Source organism: Macrobrachium nipponense, chromosome 37 (assembly GCF_015104395.2).
Source record: "Macrobrachium nipponense isolate FS-2020 chromosome 37, ASM1510439v2, whole genome shotgun sequence".
NCBI classification, from domain to species: Eukaryota; Metazoa; Arthropoda; class Malacostraca; order Decapoda; family Palaemonidae; genus Macrobrachium; species Macrobrachium nipponense.
The window spans coordinates 47,154,283-47,175,502 of record NC_061097.1 but is presented as its reverse complement, the minus strand read 5'-3'; the positions used below and the strand labels follow the sequence as shown (position 1 = coordinate 47,175,502).

At 34.8% G+C, this 21,220-nt stretch overlaps 1 protein-coding gene across 1 annotated transcript in view; it reads right to left on the bottom strand.

Moving 5' to 3' along the window:
- LOC135209244 (trichohyalin-like) overlaps positions 1-18,777 on the bottom strand; it is a 41,570-nt gene extending 22,793 nt beyond the window's left edge. The window contains 10 exon segments of the mRNA XM_064241940.1: positions 1,164-1,214; positions 2,482-2,538; positions 3,326-3,355; positions 5,355-6,407; positions 9,743-9,790; positions 10,579-10,623; positions 11,778-11,825; positions 15,474-15,536; positions 18,027-18,062; positions 18,745-18,777. Of these exon segments, the coding sequence (XP_064098010.1) occupies positions 1,164-1,214; positions 2,482-2,538; positions 3,326-3,355; positions 5,355-6,140 (924 nt within the window). The 5' untranslated portion in view covers positions 6,141-6,407; positions 9,743-9,790; positions 10,579-10,623; ... (2 more) ...; positions 18,027-18,062; positions 18,745-18,777.
- Positions 18,778-21,220: the final 2,443 nt, after the last annotated feature.

Below are 21,220 nucleotides of genomic sequence, written 5' to 3'. Positions count from 1 at the left end.
AGGTGGATACATACTGGGTTAAGACCTTCTGGGGTCACTATCTAGGAAAGATCCGGTTGTTGCAACCTGAGTTCAGCTGATCCAAAGTCATCTCACAGTTTTCACTTCCTGGACAACAACAGCGCTATGTCCCCTTCTTGTCCTATCAGTAGGAAGGCTGCTGAACAAAAGTTACTGAAAAATGGGCTAGCCAGTACTCAATAACTTTCTCAGAGCAGTAATCTTTTCCTGTATTACCCATCAAAGGTGATTCATACTGAACGAAAGTTAATGAAAAGTAAGGTGGCAAAGGACCACTACTAAATATTCACTAACTTTCAGACAACTTTGGTTTGAACTCTACTTATCGGAAAAGGGTACCTCTGATCAAACCTACAAATATATAATAAATTCATTACAAAGTACATTATAACTTCCAGTCAGCTACAAGCTATTCCTCCCATACCCTTTAGGGTGGACCCAGACAACAGCAAAACCGGTCAAAGACATGTCGGCTACACATCACACACATCATAAACAGGATGAGAACAAGTCAACGACCGCTAGTGGATAAGGTGCAAAAGCTGGATACCTCCATGCAGTACTATAGTAGATTCACATCAACAGTGCATCTGATGTCTAGGCCAGTCCCTTCCGACGCTCCTGATTGGCTGTTGATAAGCCAATCACAGGGCTGGAAACTCTGACTCTCAGTCTCTCGAGAGAGTTCACATAGGCAGGATGTATGTTATCGCCTCTCCTGAGGGAGAGGTGGAACATGTATCCTGCCTATGTGAATTCTCTCGAGAGACTGAGAGTCTGAGAGTTTCCAGCCCTGTGATTGGATCATCAACAGCCAATCAGGAGCATCGTAAGGGACGGGCCTAGACATTAGATGCACGACTGATGTGAATCTACTATAGTCACAGCTACCAAGAAGTTGTTGACAGGTATTCAGCGTGTTTGTGATGTGTGTATATGATAAGTAGCCAACATGTGTACATATATGTTTGACTGCAATGTGGACGCACCCTCGAACGCACAAAGCTGTACGGACGTTACTGAAAAGTGTGTTATGACTGTAGGATGAAGCCAGCTGTCAACTTCTGGAATTTGGGAGAGCAAAAGGCTAAGGACAGGATAGTGAACATTCTCTTTATGGTGCACAACTGTAAATCACTTACCCAGTGCTCTTGTGGGGTACCCCACTGCTCTTCTACGAATGGTGAAGAACACTAAACAGAAAATAAAAACAATGATATAAATAAAAACAAAATCTTCAACATAAACAAAATAATATATAAAATAGCAGTTGTTAACGTGTTATTTAAATTATAATTTCAAAGCAATAGAATTGGGAAGCAAATACTTGACCTTACACATGACAAAAAAATTGTTCAGAAACAAATTTATGCCTGAAGTCTGAAATTTTATTAGTTGCATGAAATTCTGTAATTATATGATAAGTGGAAACTGCATAACTTGCATTAGCATCTAGTAAGTCCATTGGTGATTGAATCATAAACACAAGAAAAATTCTAAAGCTGGTAATAATAATTCTTCTATTTCTTCCACAGTCTGTTACATTAAAAGGAAAATCCGTCAAAAATGACTCCTACTTTCAAAAATGAAGAATACTTAGCGCAAATAAAACAGCAAAATAAGCAAATATCTAAGCAATAACTTCAAAGAAGCCTAAGAGAAAGAAAGCAAAATAATTGTTAAAAAAAAAAAAGCTAAAATTAGTAAGTTCCCTCCATACCATCTCTCAGACAGTGTGTTTAGCTAGTTACATATTATCCAGAAGCAGCGGATGGGAATGTGTGAAGATATATATAAATAATATATAAACATGTACATTATATACATATATATACATATATATATATATATATATATATATATATATATGTATGTAATATATACGTATAAATAAATTATAATATATATATATATATATATTATATTATATAATATATATATATATATTATACTATATATATATATATATGTATATATATATATATATATATATATATATATATTATATTACTATATATATATATATATGTATATATATATATGTGTATATATATATATATATATATATATATATATTATATATACAGTCGACCCTCGGTATTCACTGGCCCGTTTATTGGTGTAAGTTACCAAGACATCATTTCGTAAGTTCACTCATAAAACTTTCAAGACGATTGAATACATAATACAAACAGCAGACTGACAGACTATAAAGCACACTTAAAATCAGTCGTACATCATCAAAGCAATAGCAGTGTATTCAACTTCTTCTGGTGGGCATACAATCGGTTCTCAGTTGTTAGTTTCCAGACACCGTTTGCAGGAATACCAAGGATTAACCACTTCAGTTATGTGAAGTAAATATGTGTTATTAACTACTAAATGTGCATAACTATAAAAAAATGCAAGATTCCACAATAATGTTTTGTAAACCAATTACTGAATGGGAGTGCAACTGACCCGTGAATTACTTTCTTCCTTTAAATGAGGGACATCTAGGTTGGCAGATTTGACGATCTGCAAAGCATACGAGCAGAGAAAGAAAACAAACTTAAAATCTCACCAAAGCAACAGAAAATTTTAAACTACAAACTCTACGACGATGAAAAAAAAACAACTAAATTAAACAAGAGTAGATTTACCTAAAGCAAACTTAACTAGAATAAATGAGCTCCGTATGAGATGATATTTGTAGATTTGGAGGGCTATGTTAATGTGATAAAGTGGATTATGTTGATGTGGTAAAGTATAGAGGTAAAGGAGAGATGTGATTTACATAAAATAGGTTTGATTTAAAGCTTTCAAAGTCCAAAGTGAAGTTAAGAAATGAAAAACGTAAGTTGTAATTTTAGATGGAAATTTATATAATTCAGATGTGAAGATATTTGATGACTTATGTTAAGAAATGCCTGGTTATGCTTTAGATATATATTTTATCATTCTTATTTATAAATTATGAGATTTAGTTACCATAGATGCTGGGTCAATTTCTACTCTTAGGTTTTATTAGTCTGCAAGACATGAGCTTCTGGCTATAACTTGATACTGAGATTACTTTTATCAAAGATACTACAATATTCTCAAGACTTACGTAGCAGATCAGTTGAAAATTAATACAAATAACTAAACTTATACATATATAAAATGTGTAGTAACTGCCACAGAAACGACTATAATCCCTCCCATACCATCATATCCTCTTTTTATAAGACCACTGTGTCAAATCTCAATACATTCAGGTAGCCTCAATAATTGAACAGATATTCATTAACTTACATCATTTGAAGGTACAGTCCAAACTCACCTTTTCATTAACCGTCGGTTTGTTTGTGTACTGAAAGGAAAGAAAGACGAGTAATGCTTTTAGTAAGGCGTTAGTGATGATTGTATTCCTGAAATCATTCAAAATAAAAATGAAAATTAGTACAGCAAAACGTCATAGCAATGGTTTTCGGTTCGAACTGATCCAGTCGACTGTCGACAGAGGAGGAAATCGACACAAAGTCGACACAAACCCCGATAGATCTTCACGGTGGATGATTTGTGAGTACAGTATATTTACACAGAACATCCGCTGACAGATTCGAAATGTAAAATTACGACTGACACGTTCCCGGATAATTTTGCAGCAATAATTTTGAGGCCAAAACGAAGTTTGAACAAAATGTGAGGAGTGGCCCAAAGGGAAACTTTTTAATTTTGTAAATAGATCAAAAATATTTTTCTTTAAGCGGTGCGACTCCGTTCTTTAACATTTATTTTTCTTTTGAGCATTTGGTTGAACAGAGATAAAAATTATGGAATAGATTAACAGAAATATCGGCAAACACTGTTCTCTCCTCATCGAAGTGTCGCATCAAAATAACACAGAGATAAAATGTCATTATCCAGATGTGGTCACCGAGTAACTTGAATAATTTCACCGCTTTCAGTCTATTCTACGTAATGTAACATTCTCTTTCTCTTTACGTACTCAAAGTCTAATAAAATACATTTGCTGTCTGTATTTTGTATATTCCATGTATATGGCCCTGAGCTGAAATAAAGGATATTATTATTATTATTATTATTATTTTTTTTTTTTTTTTTTTTTTTTTTTTTTTTTTTTTTGCTCTATCACAGTCCTCTAATTCGACTGGGTGGTATTTATAGTGTGGGGTTCCGGGTTGCATCCTGCCTCCTTAGGAGTCCATCACTTTTCTTACTATGTGTGCCGTTTCTAGGATGACACTCTTCTGCATGAGACCTGGAGCTACTTCAGCCTCTAGTTTTTCTAGATTCCTTTTCAGGGATCTTGGGATCGTGCCTAGTGCTCCTATGATTATGGGTACGATTTCCACTGGCATATCCCATATCCTTCTTATTTCTATTTTCAGGTCTTGATACTTATCCATTTTTTCCCTCTCTTTCTCTTCAACTCTGGTGTCCCATGGTATTGCGACATCAATGAGTGATACTTTCTTCTTGACTTTGTCAATCAATCTTGACTTTGTCAATCAATCTTGACTTTGTCAATCAATCTTGACTTTATTATTATTATTATTATTATTATTATTATTATTATTATTATTATTATTATTATTATTATTATACATGGCGACGTCACGTATTTTCACTTGCAAAAAGGAATAGATAAGACTTGAATAAAGTTTCGGTTTTTGTTCGACCTCGAGACATCCAGCTAATCGTAAGGTCGCGTTTTTCAAGCACCTGTAAAAAAAAAAAAAAAAAAAAAAAAAAAAAAAAAAACTTTGTAATATGAATAAGTATAGAATCCCTGGAGGGTCAGAGTTACTCACGATTTTCTTCAATAATTTCCACCTGTGGCATGCTTCAGATATTAATAGGCACTGATAGTCATTCCCTAAGCCTAAGTCAATATACGCTATGTTTCTGTTTTGCTTTACATAGCACATTGCATTACTGCCGTTACAGAAGAATTAATGCACACTGTATTTCATTCCATGGTCAATCATTATTATTACTAATAATATTAATTTGTACCTTATGCAGACTTTAGCTTATTTCTTTAGTTTCGCGTGAATTCCGGCCATAAGGACAAGAAAATAAAGAAGAGAACTTAGGAAATACAAGACGAAAAGCCAAAACGAAGCAAAAGAAGCCCGAAAACAAAGGAGAATGATACGAAACGAAACGGAAAAAAAAATAGAAAGTCATTTTAGTTAGTTCCAGCGTCCTACTTAGTATCTGCAGAAGAAGAAGCAGCAATGACGCCACTACTACGTTTCAGACGAAGGCGGCGAGTGGCGCGAAAGTGTTAGAGCTTCTCTCTTTCAGTCTCTGTTTATTGACAGTCCTCTAAAGATACATACTCGATTGTTCGGCTCTGCCTTGGCATTTCTGGTATCCCTCGCTTGATCCTGGCCGCCAAATCTTCTCTGATCGACGGGTTTCAGTATCGATTTCAACTCTTCCTTCGGTCGGCCATCTTTGTCGAGGCGTGCCTGAGCCCTGTTGACGATGGCCTCCTGTTTCATCTTCATCTCTTCCAGGGCCGTCATGGGCTTCTTGGTCTGCGGCGGAGGTTCCTTGTTACCTTTAGCGGGTTCCTCTTTCTTCTTCGGTTCCTCTTTCTCTTTCACATTCCTGCTCAGATTGGTTTTGGCATCCTGGGGTCTCGAGGTCTGGTTTGCTGCGCTCGGGGCGTCGCGTTTGGGCGGCTCTTTGTTATTGGTTGCGTTCTTTTCGGGCTCTTTTTGGTTCTTGGAGGGGCCGAATTGAGCGCCTCTTTTCTCGGCTTGCTTCTGATCTGCCTGGGGTTTCGTCATCTCTTTCTTCTGCGGCTCGTTCTTATTCAGCCTCTCGTTCTGACTGGTCTTATTATCTTTCGGAGTCACTTTGTCGGGTTCACGACTCAGACTGGGTTTATCATTCTGGCTGATCTTGCTACCTCTTGGACTCGGCTTTTCCGGTTCTCGAACCTGCTGACGATTGGTCTTCTCATTCTGAGTCAACTTCTCAGGTTCTCGATTCGACTGCCGATTGGTCTGATCGTTCTGAGTCGGTCTCTCTCTCCGAGTCGCCTTCTCCGAATCCTGAGTAGTACTACTGAGCTGACGACCGAACCCGTCTCTGGGAACCCTGACCTCTTTGTTCATTTGGTTGTTGACCTCGTTTTCCAAATTGTCGTCTGCCGCGTTCTCGTTCTTCTCCTGCTGCTGCTGCTTCTTCTGCTGTTTCTGGTGGAAGCTGAGGCGCTTCTGGCGCTCCACGTTCTCGTCCTGTATCTTCGACTCCCACTTGTTGCGGATGTCGTTCAGTTTCGGCGCTGGCTTCGACGGCTGCTGCTGCTGCTGCTGCTGTTCCTGCTCCTGCTGCTGTTGTGGTGGCGGCGGTTGCTGTTCCGAGCCGCCCTTCTTGGGCTGCTGCAGGGGAAAGGGACACAGGGGCCGTGATCATTACAGAATCAAGGGGTGGGAAGAAAATATTATGAGAGAAAACTCTTATCGTAGTCGCCGTTGAAGGAGACAAATTTGAATCTTTCTTTTAATTAATCTCCATTATCTTCGCTATACTCACCTGGTTATTTTTCTCACTTTTCATGGAAGAGAATACTGGAGGCACCTGAATATTGAATCTATCAGAAATCAATATTTCCCTTCCAATGAGACAGTACCCACTACTATAGCAGCAGTGATTTCCTTATCAGTAGGATAGACCTGGACTCCTTATTACAACAATATTTTCTTATCAATAACAGATTTCAGCCTGTCATCCTCGTATCCTGAAGACATTATGACCAATGTTTAAAAAGACTTCTGTGTTTATACCACTTATTCTATATTTATTATTATAGATACTTGACCCGGAGTAACTCCTTTCTCTGGAATGAAAAGGTTAACAATTCTCCTCAATTTGCAACTGCCCTACTCATCCTTTGGAAGGTTTTTAACAGCATGCTGGAACGGAGCGTCACAATGAACCATTCCACGTCTGCACTGAGTGGTCTCATGATTTCACTGTTCTAGCAAAAAACAACAACAAAAAATGTAAAAAATGCATCTATTATTTCCTCCGTATTAAGTCAGTCTATTAAAAGGACCTGTGAGCGTGGATGAAAAGGCATAACTTAACGTGTTAATTTGGTTTTTGTTTAGTGAGTATGCGTTAATGTGGGTGGTCGTGTTTATTCAGTTCCTTTTAATTCCTTCGGGAGTTTATAGATCTTGTTATCAGTTTGTTTATTAGAACTTGTGGAAGATTTTTCGCTTACTCGGGGAGTAAGCCTACAAACTAATTTGTTGTTGTTGTTTTGTTGTTGATGTTGTTCTTGCTGCTCTTGTTCTTGTTGGTGGGTAGGAAAGCCCTATGGAAAAGTCTAAAAAGGTCTGAAAAATGTTTCGCATTGAGTTAGATACAGGAATTTTAGGATACGATATTTATGATGCATTTATCAGAACGGGAATGTAAGCAATAAATAAAGTTCATGCTCAACAGTACAGAATAATTAATTCTGATAAAATACAGCGCATTTATTTAAATTTTCGTTGGCGAAACAACGCGCTAATAGACCGTAGATTTAAGCGAGTGGCCCCGAGTAAGCTGGACGTCGGATCACGCCTTATTTAGGTAGACACTGATTGACTTTCAATTTTACCATGAGAAATTTACATAGAAAAATGAAAAAAAAAAACATAGAATTACAATAATTCAATACTGACGATAAGGCTTAGCAACATTTAGAACTATAGGATGAACTACTTGAGAATCCGGACAGAAAGCAGATTTCCGCTTACAAAACAAACAAACAAATGATAATAGTTACGATAAGAGAATAAAAGAACACCAACTATGGAAGAGGGAGAAAATATGTAAAAGAATAACTTGACACTTTACCGGCCGCTATAAGTACAAATGTCACATAAAATTTATGCATGAAAATGCCAGATAGACCGAATATAAAGGGTTAAAAAAATATGCTTTATATTTACCAAAAAAGAAAATAAAAATACCTTAATGCATGCCATGATGGACGCTGTAATATCTATTTAATTAATGCGAATGGAATTACAGTAGTTGTATTGGGAAGTCTATGATCGCTTACTCTGAATATACACCTGCATCTACATACAGGGTGTCCATAAAGTCCCAGTACCATTATAAGTATTTATTCCTTGTAATGGTACTGGGATTTTATGGACACCCTGTATGTATGTATGTATGTGTGTGTAATATATATATATATATAGATCCACGAAGGAAAGTGAAACAATGGAGTACCGATGCGAGGAGTCGTACGGCCTCGCAACGGTAGTACTCCTTCGCTTCATTTTCCTTCGTGGATTTTGTCCTTATTTACAAACTCATCACGCACCATATTTTCGTGGATCAGTTATACATATATATATACACACACATATATATATAATTTATATATTCTATCGAAGATTGTGTCAATGTCAGTTCACGCTGATGTGCATCCATATTTACATGGGGGCTAAAACCGCTTGTAAGTATAAAATGTATTTAAGAGAAAATTTAGAGTAAGTGAGGAAACAGAACATCGCTTCTCCCTCACGTTTGTTGCATGTCAATAAAACTTTAATGTACCCTTTTATTTGAAAAAAAAAAAAAAAAAAAAAAAAAAAAAAAGTATCCAGTCAACATTTCTCTTTTATGTCTGTTGTACATTATGGTTATAATTATTCATCCCACCATAAAGGTAAACTTGTTTAGAATGCCAACAAATGTATTCATTTTCAATTTTTTAAAATACATTTATCACCACGAAGGTAATTTTGTTTAGAATACCCAAAAATTTACTCATTTTCAGGTTTTAATTGGATACAATTATTCATCCTAACATGAAGGTAAATTTATTTAAATACCAAAAAAATATTAATTTTCAGTTTGTTATAAATACAATTATTCATCCTACCATGAAGGTAAACTTGTTTAGAATACCAAAAATAATTATTCATTTTCAATTTGTTAACATACGCACGATTATCCATCCTTCCATCAAGGAAAATGTGTTTCGAAAAAAAAAAAAAATTACAATTTGTCAAAATACAAATATTCCATCATAACATGAGGGCAAATTTATTTAGAATATCAAAAATTAATAATTTTCAATTTGTTAAATTACATCCTCAATAGAGTCAAATAAAATCAAAACGAACATTTTAGACGATATGATACAGTTCAAACTTATTCGGCACACGAATTACAATCCTTAACACCTTTATTAAGATATATTAAACCCACTGAGGTATTCGCCTGCAAACGACTCCCATCACCATTTGTTGAAAATATATTTGCCTATAAAACCTACCATGATGAATTTTGGACCCGTCCTGAATTGAATAGGCCACAGGCCAAGAACTGGGACCTATGAGGTCATTCAGCGCTGAAACTGAAATTGGCAGTGAAAGGTTGGAAAGGTGTAACAGGAGGAAGACCTCAAAGCGGTTGCACCATGAATCAACTGTTAGGAGAGGTTGGAAAGTAAGACGGAGGAAAGAGAATATGAAAGGAGGTACAATAAAAGGAACGAAAGGGGTTGCTGCTAGGAGCCGAAGGCACTCTCAAAGGACCGCAAGTAATGCTTACAGAGGTGCACTGAATTCGTCATAAAGTATAATTTATTAATGAGCACGAGAATCATTCTGAAGTCATTGAATGAACACATAATATCCCGACATTCGACTAAAGTTAAAACTTCTCTATGTCTGAACAGGTAGAAAGATTCCTTGCTTACCTGTTGCTGATTTTGCTGTGTTGCAGAAGGCTGTGCAGGTGTCCAGGTCTGCAAAATTAAAGTTGATATCAATATGGAATGTAAACATATGTAAAACATAATCAAAGAAATATGTCACAACACGGTAAGAAGAAACTACGGCAGTTAAATGTTAAGATATATATCAAAGATACTTTTCAACTCAACTGTGAATAACAGCTATATATTTCATAACAGCAAAAGGAAATTTATGTCATATAAATATCAGAGTTTTCAACATCACACAGTAAACCTATCTTTCGATGCAAAAAGGACTATAAAAAATTTAATGACAATGTTTAATTGGTATCCTCACATACACACACTCACACGTATCTATACATATACATACATACATACATACATACACATACACACACACACATATATATATATATATATATATATATATATATATGTATGTATAAATATACATATACATATATAGTATATATTATACTGAATATACGCATATACGCATATATATCTATACATACATACATACACACACATACATATGTATATATTATATATATATATATATACATATATACATGTATGTATATATATATGTATATATATGTATATATATATATATATACATATACATATATAGTATATATTATACTGAATATACACACATGCTTATCTTTCGACGGCATATTAAAAAGGGTAGGTACTGCTAAGTGCCGTTAGAGACAATGTCACTTAGAATCTCTTGTATACACAAACGTACACCCAAATACTCCCTCTCTCTCTCTCTCTCTCTCTCTCTCTCTCTCTCTCTCTCTCTCTCTGCCTCCATCGTGCAACTTTACCTCCTGATCATCATCACCTCCTTCCACCTCTTGATCTGGGTTGTCCTGTGTGATCAGTGCAAGAATTAGCCAATTACCAATCCAGCTGCATTTGCAGCTTAATCCTACGGCGAAACTACAGAACGTAAGCATTACTGTTACTCACAGAAAACGGGCCTCTCCATTATTATTACTCCGAGAAAACGGGACTTCCCTAGATAGTGACCCCATAAAGGTTTTAGTCGACTGCAAATATCATGAAAGATAATGACCCCCAAGAACTTTTGGTCTTGGATACCCCCGAAAACCCTTGTGGGGAGTGGGGGCACCATCTAGGAAAGATATATAAAAAAATAAAATACTAGGAAACGAAAGACATAATGAAATTAGGCAAAGAAATACAGTACTGTATGATTGTGGACATAGTAGCAATGACTGTATATGTCCACAATCATATGGTACTGTGGACTTACAGTCATTGCCACTGTAAGTCCACAATACAGTATGATTGTGGACATACATTCATGCATACAATGACTGTATGTCCACATTCATACAGTATTGTGGACATACAGTAGCAATGACTGATGTCCACAGTACTGTATGATTGTGGACATACAGGCATTGTGGACATACATGCACACATACAATGACTGTATGTTCACATTAAAACAGTATTGTGGTCATACAGTCATTGCAACTGTATGTCCACAATACTGTATGATTGTACACATACAGTTATTGCTACTGAAGCGAAACTAAAATATAAGCATTATTGTTACTTAAAGAGAGAATATTAAACACCAGAAAGAGAAATATTAGGAGCTTATGGGAATACAACATACAACATAAGAATAATTATACAAAAGCCAAAAAAAAGCACAATGACAGCATACAAATATTTTTTCTAGAGATAAAAATAGTTCAGATGCGAAGAAAACTGAGTATAGAAAAGTGATCTATTAAAAAAATTAAAGAAACGTCATACTTTTTTGAATGGTCAGTAAAAAGCTTATTATTTAAAACTGAGCAAATTGAAAATAATTTAATATATGTCAGTAAGAAGCTTATCATTTAAAACTGAGCAAGCAAATTGTACAGCAACTGCGTTAGCGAGTGCGCCTTGGTTTTTTTAAGTATTACGATTGCTTCTTTTGAATCCAAGGTTATTATTAGTTTTTTTTTTTTGCGATAAAATAAATGACAGTCGATTTACTTACTAAAGTGGATTTGTGGCGGGGTTGCTGTGGTGGTCCAGGGCTGTTGTTCTGAAATTTTTGTGAAAAAAGAAACAAAAACTCCTTAATTAGCTGTAACATATGCAATATGCCAGAGAATGCTATTCGATCTCTGGTGCAAGAGTATTTGCGAATAAATAAAGGCATATAAGATTTTATGATTAATTCATTATGGTTGCTGGTTTAGACCACAGGAAAACGATAGGCAGAAATCCAAGCGCTTTCGTCTTCACGAGGACATTGTAAAGACGAAAACGCTTGGATTTCTGACTGTCATTTTCCTGTGGTATTCGCTTATCTAATGAAGTCACGTGCATCTACTGTGATTTTTCAAGTATAAAGTATATATAATATATTATATATATATATATTATATAATATAATTAATATATATATATATATTAGATATATATATATATGTATATATATATATATATATATATAAAAGATATATATATTATCTATATATATATATATATATATATATATATATAGATCTATGATATATACTATATAATATAATATATCCTATATATATATTTTAACATTATTGTTTCAGCAGATTCTGGTAAAGTAAATGACAGAATCCTAAACGTGACCATAACAATTAACACGGAAATATTGATTTTAGTGAGATAACATACTTAAGAATTAATCTGATTTAATTTCCCGCAGCAGAAATAAATAATATAAACATTACTAAACATAATATTGGAGTCTTTTTAAAGTCTTGAATTTTAAAGTACAACAAAATTAATAAGCGAAACCAAGAATCAGTTATTTGAGGCCAACAACTTCAAAGCCAAATGATACAAAACTCCAAAAGAAATCAGATTTTAATGACAGATCATAAAAACGGATGCAGAACCAACAAGGTGAGAGCAGTTAATTACATCAAACCACCATGAACAGCAGTTTTTCAATGCTGTTTTTATGCGATATTTAGAAACGTATTAAATGAACCATCTGTATAATTAAACGTTATCTGTACAGGATAATTGTATATGGTAATCATTAATGTATTAAAAGAATCATCTGTATAAGTCAATGGTATTTGTACATGATAATTGTATGTGATTATTAGAAACGTATTAAATAAACCATCTGTATAATTCAGCGTTATCTGTACAGGATAATTGTATATGATAATCATTAATGTATTAAAAGAATCATCTGTATACATCAATGTTATTTGTATATGATAATTTTATGTGAAAACAAGAAATGCATTAAATGAACCATCTCTATATAATTTAATGTTATTTGTACATAACTTAAATAACAAAATGCCAACAGCAGCTGCTGAAAACATTATATGAAAAAATGCGGATTAATTTTAATATATAAGATCATTTCAACTGCCAAAATCCAATAGTGGGAAAAAAAGGTTTCTAAAATTACATGAATAAAACAAAAAATTTTCTAAGCGGAAGCAGTCAATAAATGATTTAAAAAACCGAATCATGATAACTACGAAGAGCAACAGTGTCTCGGTGCCGTTTGTATATGAAAATGTAAATTGCAATAACTTGGAAAGAAAACAATGACAACAACAACAACAGCAGACGAATATTATCGCAAAGCTACTTGAAGCAAATGACAGTCATTGAAAATGCCCAATTTCAAAATAGTACAAAAAAAACAGCAGTATTTTCATGCTGCTTCGTCGTCATATCATTCAATATACCAAACTGCCAAGGCAGAATACAAAATACAGCAGTATCTCAATACTGTTTGAGAGAGAGAGAGAGAGAGAGAGAGAGAGAGAGAGAGAGGAATATATAAGATTTAGGACGAAAGCCTGGCACTGTGACCTATGAGGTCATTCAGCTCTGCTACGAAAATTGACAGTAAAAGGATTGAAAGGTGTAATAGGAGGAAAACCTCAAAGCAGTTGCACTATGAAGCAATTGTTAGGAGAGGGTGGAAAGTAAGACGGAAGTAAAAGAATATGGACGGAGGTACAGTAAAAGGAATGAAAGAGGTTGCAGCTAGGGGGGCGAAGGGACGCTGCAAAGAACCTTAAGTAAAGCTTACAGTGCACCACTTGAGAGAGAGAGAGAGAGAGAGAGAGAGAGAGAGAGAGAGAGAGAGAGAGAGAGAATCTTCACCCGATGGCTTACAACAGATCGAAGATCATTTCTCCAACCTGGAAGTTGTTTCTGGAAAGAGGAATATTATTTTCGTTGTTATCGAAGCCTTTCGATCCAGAGAGATTGGGCCTAAGTTGTTAGAATGTCTAAGGTTCGTTCTAATAGACAATCAAGCGCATCTATTGGTCTAAGGTTAGCCTGTCTATTATGCCTATAGCTACTAGTAATTTTTACTATCTATACTCTGTTTTTTATCCATCTGTCCACCTGCCAGTGGTGTTTGCGTATGGTAACACTGCGTCCCGGTCTTTAGATAGTGACATTCAGTTTACATTCAACAATTATAATAATACCTTATTTCGAATATTAACTGTGTAATTCGCATACCGTAAATTAATAAAACACTTTTCAGTTGTAAATGTACACCCAGATATCCTTTTATGTACCTAAAACTTATACATAGCGTAACTATCTAAAGCCCAGGACGCAGTGTTACCATACGTAAACACCACAGGCGGGCGGACAGGTGGAACAAAACAGAGTAGTATTTAGTTATTTGCACTTGAATATACGTATAATCTTTGCTTGTATTCTTCATAAAGTTGAACATTGCACTCATGTGAATACTAACAATTTATACACACACATATACGTATATATAATTACACAAATATATAGATATACGTATAATACATAATATTCTTTTGAATACATATCAAGTATCTAAATAAAAGTTCCCAATAATGTCTTAGAATACTCAAAAAAAAAGAGAGAGAAAAAAAAAAGACGATAAGGAAATGAAACGAAACCTCTTAAATGATAATATACTTTCACTTCACCTCCTCTTCCAAATGTAAATCAATAATGTTTCGAATTTGCCCCCGAAGAGGAAACTTACCTGGAGAGCCTAAATCATCCAGAAATAATAATAAAAAATAAGTTATGTTTGAGATAAAACTGAAAGAAAGTGGCTGCTGTGATAAAATTATAAGTAAAAATAGCTACTACCATCAAATTACGAGGACACACGTTGTTGAATGTAATATATATATATATAAAATATATATTATATATATATTATATATAGATTTTATGTATATATATATAATCTAAATTTTATGACATCAAAGATTATGTTCTGATATAACTGGCAAAATATAGTGTTGTTCTAAGCCAATCGTTGATTGTGGAGTCTACCTTTCAAAAACTAGTTGTAAGACTGACGCCAATGGGAAGTCCAACCTATAATGTCCTCTTCTGCCCAAGATCTGATATGAAGTAAACTGGAGAGAGAGAGAGAGAGAGAGAGAGAGAGAGAGAGAGAGAGAGAGAGAGACCCTACAGCTTGTTCGGGTTGCCCCAGATCCCTCAGTGTGAGGCATCTCTAATGTCTACCAGAGAACTGCTAATGCATCTTGCGGTATATTTTGCATCTTCCAATCTCGGATGGTCTGGGATGCAGATTAGATATTTGTCGAGAGAGAGAGAGAGAGAGAGAGAGAGAGAGAGAGAGACCCATAACTCCATAAACCGCTCTTGTAGCAATCTGACAGCTAATTCTTCACTCCTACAGGATCCCACTTACTTCCAGTGCCGTATCTTCTTGGCTGCCTTCTTCCCACCAGCAAGGCACTGGGCTGCCGCCATCCTGGGAATCAGGTTAATTGTCAACAAAGGTGAAAAATGGCGTTAATGATAAAAATAATAAAAAGAAAGCTCTGCTGTTTATCGCTTTACAAGATGGACTTAGGGGGAAGCTCTCTTGAGCTAAGGGCGTTAACTCTGATAGCGGTGATTCTCAGGAAAAGATTCGTAGCTCGAGAATAATATTCTGAGAAATTTTGGAGTGAAAGGTCGACTATCAATTTAGGTTCTGGGAATTTTTGGAGTGAAAGGTCAACTATCAATTTATAATTCTGGGAATTTCCAGAGTGAAAGGTGGACTATCAATTTAGAATTTGAGAATTTTTGGGGTGAACGGTCGACTATCTAATTGGAATTTAGGCAGTTCTGCTGACCTACGATTCACTACAACTACTACTACTATGACTACCAAAACTATCACTGCTTTTACTATAATAAAATATAGGAAGCCCTTAAAGGTATTCAAATTACTGAACTGTACAATTTACCTTAAACTTAAAAGACTTCAAGGAGAGGTACACTGTAAATGAGAGGCTTCTCAGCAAAAACGGCTTCATTTGAGAATTCCAATGTAAAAAATGGATCCTATCCTAACCTAACTTCAGGAATTGAGTTTTTTTTTTTTTTTTTTTTGGTCACTTGCTCGATCATGAGAATCACAGCTATCGAAGATGATGTTTTATTATTTATCAAGCTTTGTTTTAACATATTAAAGCCAGGGGATCAGTTATGAAGGTTATCAGCAATTTACAACTGAGTTAAATGTTACTGAGTTAAAAGACCTGTCGTAGTTTACAACTGAGTTGAAATTTTCTGAGTTAAAAGCCCTGTCGTAGTTTACAATTGTGTTAAAATGTATTGAGTTAAAAGCCTGTCGTAATTTACAACTGTGTTAAAATTGATTGAGTTAAAAGCCTGTCGTAGTTTACAATTGTGTTAAAATGTATTGAGTTAAAAGCCTGTCGTAGTTTACAACTGAGTTGAAGTTTACTGAGTTAAAAGCCCTGTCGTAGCTTACAATAGAGTTAATAGCACTGTCGTATTTTACAGTCGAGTTAAAATTTACTGAGTTAAAAGCACTGTCGTAGTTTACAATTGAGTTAAAATTTACCGAGTTAAAAGCACTGTCGTAGTTTACTATTTGTTAAAATTTATTGAGTTACAAGCCTGTCGTAGTTTACAATTGAGTTAAATGTTATTGATTAAAAATCCCGGAGTAGTCCAGTTAATTTAGATCGTCGAGTTATTGAAGTTAAATTATAAGTTTTAATTGTCGAGTTATTGAATTTCAATCAGAAGCTTTAATTGTGTTAATAATTTTCTTGTAATTAACATGAATACTGATAGCCAAGTTCCACTGAAAAAAGCAACAGATATTTTGAGCAAATAAAAATTTAAAAAAAGCATAATTCACAACTGCTTGACTGAAAAAAAAATTATATAATTATACTTGAAGCAGATTATTATAAAAGCCAAGGCATAAAATTAATACTGCAAAGTGAGCGAAAGAAAGGAAATAGATCGTTGAAGCTTTACATTATAAAAGCATATCTATTATTACTCCAGATGACCTTACCTTGCAACACAGCAATTTCGCCAGGAGACTTGAGGTTCCAATACTATTGGCTACCCAAAGGAAAGTTGATATCTAGAGGCTTTTAAATGACCATCCTCAAGAGTTTCCGTCGCTTCAAACTACCTGTCCACCTACATAGCTACGTAATTATCTAGCATATCAATGTGATTGATGGCCACTGACGTAAGATCACACTAATAGTTATATATATAATATATATATATATATATATATATTATATATATATATATGTATATTTATATATATGGCAATAATGATAAAAGAACTCTTATCATCACCATAGGATTCGAACCTATGCCACTTTAGGTGAGAGTAGAGTGACTGGCAAATTATCCACTCAGCTATCAAAAGGACGAATTCTTTATGAATGGGTTATTTGTGGCTTACTATTCACAGGTGCAAAGAAAAATGACAGTTTACCAATATATTATGTGTGTGTATACACAGTGTGTCTATAATCAGTGGCGGAACTAGAAATTCTTTATCGGGGGCTATATATATATATATATATATATATATATATATATATATATATATATATATATATATATATATATATATATATATATATATATATATATATATATATATATATATATATATCAATATTCATCAATGTATTCAAACACACATATAGTTGTTGTTGTCGAAATAATCATTAACTAAGCAAATTTTTGCTACTAAATCATTAACTAAGCACATTTTTGCTACTAATCATGATTTATTGAAAGAAAACTATGCTCTATTATTCATATCCAAGGGGAGGACACGTGACCTGGTTCCTCTCCTTCCCTTCCCTCCCACAAACCCCCCCCCTTCAAATCCGCCACTGCCTACAGCCACCTTAAATGCGATGCTATACTACTTGCACAGCCAATCAAATTAGTACATTCTCACCTTGAGGGATTCCTTCCGATATATCTCTGAAGGCGTCTGGAAGGGGAGACAAAATAAATAAGGGAATTCACATCAGATTTCTGGCACAGTTCAACAAAATGTTCATTTCATCATAGCATGGTTCTGCAGGTTCAAAGTTTTGGATGCCACAGTACACAGGAAGCAAATACAAATGCCATGCGTCTTTATACCCGAGGGGGGGGGGGGGGGGGGGGTTCTTGTCATTCTTATACTTGGACTAAAAGGTAAATGTTTTTGCTGTATAAAGTTCACGTGAATATATACATCGTGCATACAAAGAGAGACAAAGGTTTTAAATTTTTTTTTTTAAATAATGCAAATGCAAAAGGTTTTTAGGTGATACAAAAAGTTTCAGAATACAAAGTGCAAATCTGAAAGCTATCCGTTGTTATATAACTATGTGAAGGTTCATAAATAAGGAACTAAATGCAAAAGATAAAGGAAAGTTCATAAAAAGGAATAAATGAAAAAAAAATGGTCACAAAAAGAAAGTGCAAAAAAAAAAAAAATTTCACAAAAGGAACTAAATGCAATAAAAATGAAAGTACATAAAGAGGAACAAAATGCAAAAAAAAAAAAAAAAAAAAAAAAAAAAAAAATTATAGAGAACAAACGCAATGCAAAAATAACTAGATAAATCAGGAAAACTCCTTCGATAACAAACGAGAAAGAAGTGCCTCTCGGGCGTTGCCCTTACCCTGGACAGATTACTCTGAGGCTCTGGGGGCGGCGCGGGGTATTGGGGGGCGGGCCATCATGAATGCGGGCGGGGTGGAGGGCACGGACAGCGGGGTAGTGGGGGCGGATCCTGTAGGAGTCGCCTGGCCGGAGGAATTCCTTCGCCACCCGTCTCCCTGGCACTCGGACTCGGCTCCTAGGACGCCTGGGCTGGCAGATCCTGCGGATTCTCGTCGGCTGGGCGACGCCTTTGGGGGCCTGAGGAAAAAGGATGCGATAGGATAAAAGAAACTGAATGGATATTAACTGGTGCTTCAACTACACACATACATAAATTTCGTCCGTAAGGGTTGGCTCCTAATTACAAGGGAAACAACAGTTACTGTCATATTCATCTTTAATTGCCGAATAAAGGCTGAATGGTTTATGAGGAAATGTCCCTACATAAGTATATATAAGCACACGTTTCAATAATTGTGTATCAACTGTGTATTGTATAGCAATTGAGATGTTTTGTAAATAGCTGCACAGTTGCATGCATACATATTGGGCTAATATATATATATATATATATATATATATATATATATATATATATATATATATATATATATATATATATATATATATATATATATTTATATATATATTAGCCCGCTATAAATGCATGCAACTGTACATATATTTACAAAACTGTGACCGAATAGCAAACCCGAAATTCAGACCCTATACTGAACATGTAAAACGTTTTATCAATTAACGAAGAACTCAGGGCTTTGGATAATGTTACGAACTACCATCATCCCTCTTAACATGAATAAGGCAGCAACTGTAGTTTCAATTTCTCTGAAGCCACATCAATCTTAAGAGAAAATCCTTGATGTCTTTTGTAATTAGAGACCCAATTTAAAGATTTCCACCTGCCTGATAAACATCCAGAAAAAGAAATCACTACAAAACAATACTTATGTACATATCTACAAGGGAAACCACCGTTCAAGGTTAATGGTCAGTCAAATTCCAATATACTATGTATGAGAAAAATTATTGTTTCCTATGGGTACAAAGCAACTGGTAGGTGCATTCCGTCAGGAGAACCGCTGGACATGACCAAGAAAACATTTCTGGAAGAGAAAAACACCGAACATCAAAATAAAACACGCATACAACCTAGCGGATCTGACAGCCAAAGGGATGAATGTCAACAAAAGCGTGTTCAATTAGTGAGAGTCAACAGTGGTGAAAACGGAGGCTGGTTGCTTTCATTCTTTCACTCTGTTCGTTGAAAATGTCGGCAGAAGTGGCGAAATGGGTTCAAATGAATGATGCTATGATGATGCAGGGAACAGGAGCAATACTTCGTCTCTACTTCTGCTGGGAAAGATGCTTTAAATATAACCAAATGTTCACGACATAAATCCGGACTGGTTGTCACACCAATATGACGCGCTCAAAATGGGACAGGGATTCATCACGCCAACTGAACGCGCCACAGGTACTGGGCTAAGGTAGGGGGGGAGGGGTGCTGTGAAACGCGTGCATAGATTTAAAATCATCTTGGTATTTACATTGTTAGTTTCTTTATATAGGCCTTCAGCTTCTTTTTCGATGGCATTGTGTCTACCTGAAAACACGAAGGGAAAGTATAAAACATGTATTTTCGTACTGTGTGAAAGTGTTCTTAAACAAATCTTATGTAGCCTACGGTCACATACAGAACAGACTCATGCATTGTTATAATTGCATCTGAGTGTGCCATGCAAGGTTTTATGCACCGTCATTTGTCAGAATTTTGGTGGTACTGCTGATATTATTTCGTTTAATAAAATGTCGGTAAATTTAATCTTAAATATAAACTTAGAAAAAAAAATTCCATCTCAGAATCATTTACTCTGTTACAGAGGCTCTTCTACCCCAAAAGAACTATCACAGACACAACAAATAATAAAACTATTGAACATGATGAACGATGGAATTTAAAGAACTTACAGAACGATGTTGAAAATAACATATAAAACGATGTTGAAAATAATATAAAAACGATTTTGAAAATAACATAAAAACGATGTTGAAAATAACATAAAAGAACGATGTTGAAAATAACATATAAAACGATGTTGAAAATAATATAAAAACGATTTGAAAATAACATAAAAAAACGATGTTGAAAATAACATATAAAATGATGTTGAAAATAATATAAAAACGATTTGAAAATAACATAAAAAAACGATGTTGAAAATAATATACATTGAGATTATTTCAGGGAAAAAATTACGAAAACAGAAAACTGAGGTGAAGGAGAACGAAAAAAATAAATAAATAAAAGTAACATAACAAAATAAAAGGAGAACGTAAAAAAAAAAACATAGTGTAGGAAACTTCAGGGATGTTTGAACAAAATAATCATCCAGTTCATTTGTTATTCATGACAAGGAAAGTGTTACCTGCGAGAACAATTCCATCATTACCCATAAGGTCTTTGTAGCAACTAA